Source organism: Corvus brachyrhynchos, unplaced genomic scaffold, assembly GCF_000691975.1.
Source record: "Corvus brachyrhynchos isolate BGI_N302 unplaced genomic scaffold, ASM69197v1 scaffold101, whole genome shotgun sequence".
Taxonomy (NCBI): domain Eukaryota; kingdom Metazoa; phylum Chordata; class Aves; order Passeriformes; family Corvidae; genus Corvus; species Corvus brachyrhynchos.
This window is the reverse complement of record NW_008237239.1, coordinates 18,037,781-18,045,365: the sequence shown is the minus strand read 5'-3', so window position 1 is coordinate 18,045,365 and position 7,585 is coordinate 18,037,781. Positions and strand designations below refer to the sequence as shown.

General features: G+C 46.1%; 1 protein-coding gene across 2 annotated transcripts in view; it reads left to right on the top strand.

Moving 5' to 3' along the window:
• LOC108445618 (serine/threonine-protein kinase pim-3-like) overlaps positions 1-5,773 on the top strand; it is a 7,759-nt gene extending 1,986 nt beyond the window's left edge. The window contains exons 3-4 of one of the 2 annotated variants that reach the window (XM_017730070.1): positions 663-823; positions 3,783-5,773. In XM_017730070.1, coding sequence (XP_017585559.1) covers positions 663-823; positions 3,783-3,834 — 213 coding nt within the window. In that variant the 3' untranslated portion in view covers positions 3,835-5,773. Of the gene's footprint in view, positions 1-662; positions 824-1,772; positions 3,561-3,782 lie in introns of those variants that run through there. The other variant, XM_017730069.1, reaches the window with a different exon arrangement.
• Positions 5,774-7,585: the final 1,812 nt, after the last annotated feature.

Genomic DNA, 7,585 nt, shown 5'->3' with positions numbered 1-7,585 from the left:
GCAGAACTTCCTAAATGCCAGTGAGCCTGAGATGATGGATGTGTGGGAGCTGGAGAGCACCAAGCATCCCCAGAGCTCAGCAGCATCGGGGCTCAAAGGCTGCTGGGGAACTGTACAAGGGAAGGGAAGCAGCAGCAGAAATGTGGGGCTTGAGAAAAGTAGGTTTGGACATCCTGCAGGATGGCTTTGTGGGGACTTGGCTGGAGATCAGCACTGGCTGTTAGGTGCTTTAGGGACAGGGGGAGAATAGAGATCTAAACCTATTCCCATACCATCCAAAAGGCCAGTGGAGGCAGTGGCACCCCAGAATATCTTGATGCCAAACATGTGGATGCCAGATGAGAATGTCCATACTTCCAGAGAAGAGGCAAGAGAAGTGAGCACAGGGAGAGAGGTGGCAAATGTGGGACATGGTCTCTCCCTCATCACTTCCTGTTCCATTCCCCATCCTAGGCCAAGCTTCTCCATCAGTTTGACTTTTCCAAACAAGTTCCAGCTAAGAGCATGGCTAAACTTCTTAAGGCATCAAAGGGGGAGGGCTGGATGTTTAAGCTGAGTACTATTATAATAATATATAATAACATTAATATATTATACATAAAGTGAAATTATTGTATTAATTTATGTAGGAATGTATATTAATAATGTTCTACTCTTTCCAGGCTTCCTTGCTGTATTCCAGTGGTGGGGATATGAAGAAGGGTTCCTTGGGACAGCCTTTGATTCCCCCTATACACAAGGCAATGAGTCCCCCTGTTGGCAGTGCTGCAGTGTCTGTCTCAAGCTCTCTGCAGCTGGATTTCCAAGAGTCCCAGGAGATGAGGTAAGCCAAGGTGTCTGCTGCTGCAGTGTATTCTGATCCTTGACTGTCAACTTCTGCAGGCATGAGAATATGTTAGGGCAAATATTCGCTATTGAAGTCTGCAATTGTGTCTGCAAATTCAGGTGGTGCTTCTGTAAACATCAGGCATAACTCCTCTGTGCCTGGGCCTCCACTGTGAAATGAGATCCCAGATAAAATTTGGGGTATAGATGTATAATCCAAGAGATGTTTAATATTTAGATCTGGGGCCTAAGATCAAAGAGGGCAAGGTGCTAGAGAAGAGTTATAGGACCGTACTTGATGGAAAGATATTGGCTTGGATATGTGTGAGAAAATGTAGCTGTCAAGCTTATCCTAGTGACAAGGATAAAGAAGGAGTCCCAGAAGTATCACTCCAATTGAAAAGCGTCCGTAGGGCTTTTAAAGTGCAATCTGAATATCCTTACCTAGCAGATGAATTTGAAAAAGCCTTTTCTTCTTGAAAGAGCAAGGAGGTGTACTGTCATTCTCAGGAGAGAGCAGTGCTATGACCCCATGTAGCCCGAGACTGTCACCAGTGTAAGGCATGAGCAGGCAAAGTCAAGCTTGGGCAGGAGAACAAAAGTAGCTGCCCTCCATACAGACTTGTGTCTCAGCTCAGCAGCTCTTGCTGCTTCACAGAGGCTGTAGGAGCCACTTGGCTCCAAAAAGAGAGAACTGGGCAAGTCTGATGCAAGTTGAAGAATGACTGCTGTGTTTCAGCCGGAGCTTGGCAAGCTCTGTGGGACTCCAGCAACTGAAAGCTTAAGGACAGTTCCTCAGCTTTGCATCGTGTTGGGTTTATGTGTTGCATTTCCTCCTTCATCAGGGGGACCATGCTAAGAAGGTTTGCCTCCTTTGATGCTACACACATTCCATGCCCTTCTCTTTCTACGTGCTCATATGTTCTTTTGTCCTCCCTTTTCTCAAGGCCAAGATCCAGCAGCAGAAGCAAAGAGAAGAACTCTGAACATGCAGGTAGGTACAGGGCATGTCTGTCCTAAACTGACCATTGGAATGCTGACCCAGGGGTGGCATTGTGGCAGTTTGGTTGAAAACCCTCCTGGGTTAAATGTCTTCAAATTCCTTTCAATTCCTTGATGGGCTCAGTGGACTTTCCCAGAGTCCAGTCACTGGGAGTGTGCTCTGGTGGTGCAGTGAAAATTACTCCAGTGTGAAGTGATGAGTGGCAGGAGCTGGAGTGGTACCTTGGGGCCCTGGAAATGCACCACAGGAAAAGAAAACATTGCTCTCCATCCTGCACATGCCTTTCATCTCCCTGCACCCTTTCTAAAGTAACAATTAGTAGAGAAAAAGAAGACATTTAGCATGAAAGGAGAAATGTTCCCACTCCTTCCTCCTGCCCTTGAAGGAGAAAACCTTCCCTTGGGGCAGTTTCTGTGCTGAACCCTTTGAGATCTGAAGGAGATTCATGGACATTGCCTGGTTTTGCACTGGGAGAAACAGGGAAACCTCCTCTGACAGAAAGTCCTTGTGAATGTTCCAATTTAGGGGAAGGAGACTTCCAAATGGATGCAGCCTATGCAGGATCAGAGTTTGTCATCCTCTGACAGCACAAGCCTAAAGCCACCTATGGCAGGTTCACGATGGCAAATCTCTTCCCCGACTCTCTCTGCCCATGTCAGTTTTGCAGGCTGAGGCTGGGGGAGAAGATGCCTTCTGCCTTGTCCCCCCTCCCTGCCTTGCCTGATCCCTGACAAGAAGAGTTGTGCCAGACCAAATGCGGTGTCTGGTGCATGTGTGTCAGTCCCTGCTTTCAAGTTCAAAGCCTCAATGACACTGTTGTTGTTCCTTTGCCATCTCTGGGCGTGGAATGATAGGAGAGATGAGATTTGAACAAACAATTTTGCTGATGCAGACAAAGGGAAAAGATCCACTGGTCCCTTGGCTCAGGGACCCAAATCCTGGGCACGGCCCCTTTGGAATGATTCCTTAATTGCTGATATGCAGCTGGAATGCTGAATGCAGCTGGGGAGAAGAATTGCTCAGTAAGTAAGGTGACATTTTTGCTGGATTAATTCTGGACTAGAAATGAGCTATCTCATTAAACCTTACCTGTCTCTATTATTGACTTGACTTCTACAGGAAAAAAAAAAAATCAGATTTAAGTAAAGGTCGTCTTTTTTTACTGCTTGGCTGCCACATGATTTTATCATCTGTGAAGTCATGTAAAGAATGATTAGTTCTCTGAGTTCTAACAGCTCTGTTGGAGAGTATTTCAGAATGATCTGCCCTGTGCCATTTCCATTAAGGAAATTTTGAATTGTCAGGAATTGCCAAGATCAGAAATGTTTTGAGGCAGGTCATGTTTATGTTGGGTTTGGGTGTTTCTGCAGGAACGAATGCAGGAAGTAACCCCCTGTAACAATGAAGTAGAGTAAAAGTGTAACTTTTGGATGACCAATTTGTTTCCTGCAAATACAGGCTCTCTGAATACTGGGGACATGGGGAATGCAAAGCTTTTACTTCTAACACATGGTGCCACTGTTTGTGTCCTAGCATTTCCTTTTTGTGAAAAGAAGGAAAATATTAACAACCAACAAAACTCAATCCAGAAATGAGTGGGAGTTACAGAAATAAAGGCCTTGAAAAGTAGCTTTTGAGAACAGTTACTTCCTAGGTGTAATTGTCAAATTCTAGAGACCATTGCAGCTTGCCAAATGTTTGGAAGGGAAAAGATCCTATAGTAGTGGATGGGCAACAAGCAACATATAAGGAAAGTAGTGGAACCTCTCTCTCCTGGCTTGCTAGCTCCATACTGTTCAGAGGAATTACAGTGATGCTAGTTTCATGAAAAATAAAAAACAAAGCAGTCTTCGGAATAATTCAAAAACCTCTTCAATGCCTCACCCTTCAGATAGGTTGAGTGTAAAGGTGGGAGTTCAACTAACTCACTTCTTCCCTTGTACCTGATCTACAGCTTCTTCTATAGACAAAACCTCAAGGAAGAAGTGGATGGAGACCATGCCTAAGGAGGGCCCTGTGCGGCCTCCCCACCCTGGTGCCCTCCCACCCCTGGCTGGCTGCAAGGATGCTGTGCAGACCCCCAGTGTGCACCTGCCCCCGCTCTCTCCACCCCCCTTCCTAGTCGTGGCATGGGGTGCCTGAAGCAACTTCCAATTGAGGACAAGGTGAAGGCTGAGCATGGCTCAGCCTCACAAAGAGGTAAGGCGGGAGCTGGGCCGCTCTCTGGCGGGAGGAAGGCTCTTGTGCCAGCCTAGAGAGCCTGGGCTCATTGCCAGGGAACAGTTCTGCCCTGCATGTGCCCCCTGCACTGAGCTGTGCTGCTCCCAGTGCCCCGTGGAGCTGTAGGGCTGCTCAGCTGTGGGGCCGGCAGAGGAGCAGGAGGGTGCGTGTGCAGCTGAGCCATTCCTGGAAAGCACAGGCCTCTGGGCTCCCTGCTGTCCCAGGGCAGCCCAGAGGCCAGGCTGCTCCCGTGCTGGCTCTGTGCAAGTGGGTCAGGGTGTCCCCCTGGTCTGCCTCAAGTGGCTGCTGGCAGGAGCATGTTTCCCTGGACAGCTCTTTGGAAGTTTCCAGGAAACCTCTCCAATGAAATATGTAGTTTCAGATGCTTTAGGTTTGCACTGTGGTCTCTGTTATATTTTGTGTCTCCACTTTGCATGCCTGGCTGGCTACACTCTCGCCAAGAAGTTTTCCCTGGTATCTTGCTCCATGCTCCTTCTCTCAAAGCCCTTGCCTCCTGTCTAGAAAAGCTCTTTCCTTGAGCTCAGAGAGAAGGTGCTGTTTGTCCAAAGAGTGTTTGAAGAACAGGACTTATGCTTTAGGCTTTATAGTTATGTATGTACATATGTTCTGATATTTAGATGTATTTTTAAAAAAATGTGTTTTGATTGTATCTTTTAAATTTTGATGATACATTTTTAAATGTATATACTTTTTTGATTTTTTTTAAATTTAAAATAAAATAAATTTAAATAAATCAAGCAGAGAATGCGAGAGACCAGGACGTGCTATCCTAGAGGAGATGTGGTGAGGTTATGGGAGTGCAGCCCACTGAACATGCCGGTGTCTCACCATATCCCTTCCCCACAGGGCCTCTCCTCTTCCTCTTTTGCTGTGTTTTCTTCGTGTCATTTGTGCTGCTGCTTGTTATTTGGCATTACAAAGGGGCCACCTATTGACATGTTTGGGGGGCAATGGACCCAAAAGATCCTGTGTAGTCTGAAGTTTTCTGCCTAGATGTATTCTGTGCTCAAAAAAGGCCTGAGCAAAGCAACAAAGAGAATGTGCCCAAATCCCAAAGCTTTGCTCCTTTGCAATCTCAGACAGATCTGGCTCAGAGGTGTCTTCAATCACAATTCTGTAGGTAAGAAGAGGACGTGTATTTCACTGGGAAAAGAGGCACTGCTTTGGAAAAGGCATCTGTATGTATATTTACCCAGGACAGCAGTCCAACGGCGTTGTTTGCAACTTGTTTGCAGAAGGATGAGCGGACTGTGAGGCCAGTAACAAGTGACAAGGGTTCCTCAAATCTATTTATACTCCAGCCTGGGTGCCACTCAGCTCATGGGTATGGGATCATTTGGTATCATGGACCAGTGCTTGCCAGCATATTGAATTCCTGCCTAGCTGGAACAAGCAGTTCTGGGTTCAGCTTGAGCTCTTGGTTGGCTGCATGATCACTGACAATGCTGCCTTTCCAGAAATGATTTTACATTTTCTTTTCATAGTCATATGAAGCTTTTGAACTTCACATTTCAATTTTCTCTGCCTTAGGGAAAAATACTTCTGAGCCCAGTGCAAACTGTAACCTTGTGACAGCAAAGTCCTCGTGGTTGCCAGGTTCTGATGAAAATCCATCATTCATAAGAATGCTACCACCACCCTGACTAACAGAGTGTCAGGTTGTATCCTGACTCTGTCAGTGTTCTTGTACTATTGCATTATTTTAATTTTCCTATTAAATTATAATTCTGACTTGCGATCTCCCACTGGTTTGTTTTCAAACTAGTACAGTGGAAAATAGACAGTTAATACCTATAATGTAGAGCCTTCCAAGAGGCTGCTCTGCAGAAGCTCTGATGAGCCAGTGTCCCTTCATGCCAACAGCAAAGCTATTCATTTGGGAAGTTGAATGGAGCCCGAGCAAACTCCAAAAATCCCTTTATCTCTGCATTCTAGCAAAGCTGTAGTCCAGCACTTCCTCTTCAGCTCCTTCTCTGCCAAAGCAGACAAGCAGCACAGAGCCAAGGGCTCCTGGGACTTTTGGGAAATGCTGATGCACATTCAAGCCTGGTGGGGGACTGGTGCGTAAGGACTGCACCTGCACAGCTTCTGGTGGATGTCAGCTGGAGGTTTCCACAGACAACAACAGCTGTCAAGGCACTCAGCGTTCTCTTGACTCGCAGAGGCAGAGACGCACTTGAGGAGAGTCCATGCCAGGGCTCAGCCTTACCTAAGTGAGCCATGGATTCTTCCAGCGCTTTCACAGCTGCAGCATAAACCCCAGGGTCCTTTGAGTTTAGGTTGTTTGTTATTCCTTCAACCAAACAGATGATCACCGGGTTTAAGGCATCTTTCAGGATGCCTAGGATTTCAGCCAGCATGTCCAGCGCCTTCTGCTTCAGTTTTTTAAGTGTATCACCAATTCTCAGGACAAAATAATCAAAAATCTGTGAAGAGAACAAACAACATGAAAGCTGGATTAAAATGTCCTTGTTTGAGGAAGGGATGTAGAAATGAGCACTCAGCAATGTAAAAGATGAAGGTGATCCTTCCTGTCAGGTCAGCAGTTGCTTGCACAATTTCCCTGTTTTCCTGTGGGCCACTCACTGGAATGGTTGCGCGACCTCATGCTGGTTTAAAGATTTTCATATATTTTTAAGAGGCTTGGGTGGGGACAGAATAATTCCTATGGTGTTTCTCTCCACATGTAAGTCATTAAATTAATCCCATTTATTGATGCAAAACAGTATCTTTGCTTTAGAAGTATGGAACCAGGTATTTACAATGCCTGTTTTTCTACACAGTTGCCTCAAGTTCTGAGGGCAGTTACGATTTTGCCAAAACTGTGGCTGGAGGAGATCCAGGTTTTGTTCCGTCTGTCTCAGAACCTGTGTCTGGAGAAGTGCAGGGCTCTGATCAACTCTTCCAGGATCCAGACCATTTGTCTACCCAGCAGGTAGACTTCTGAAATTTAATGTGCTGTACCGCTCTCATTAGAGCAGGTGCAGTCCCTTGACACCCACATTATCAGGCACCATTTTCTGGACAAAGGGAAAAAGCAGCTACTGGGAGGAGAAGGAAGAGATCTGTCCCTAGCCATTTTCCTCCTTTTCCAAAGAGAAAAAAAGGCCCCCCAAGAAGGGTGAGCACCATCTTTACCAAGAGGAATAGGGATGACGATGGAAATGAGTAGCCAGAGTTGTGCCTGTGCAAGACAAGTCGGAGTTTACAGAAGTATCCTTTAAAAAAAAATCGTTTAAACCAGCCCAGCCTGATACTTCTCTTCCCCATCCAAACCCATTTTTTTGTCTAGAGAATAATTGCCACGCTTTCAGTGGCTGGATTCCCTTCACTTAACCCAAGTGGGAGTAGGAGACAGCAGAAGTTACACCAGCAGAAAACTCTGTCCTCATCTGATGAACAGCATCAATAGGCACCTGCCAGACAAATACATCTGGACTGAAAGAACTTGTCCTGAAGCGTGGACCTGAATTAAATATTTCAGGGTAAGAGGCACCAGCCTGTCCCACACAGCCA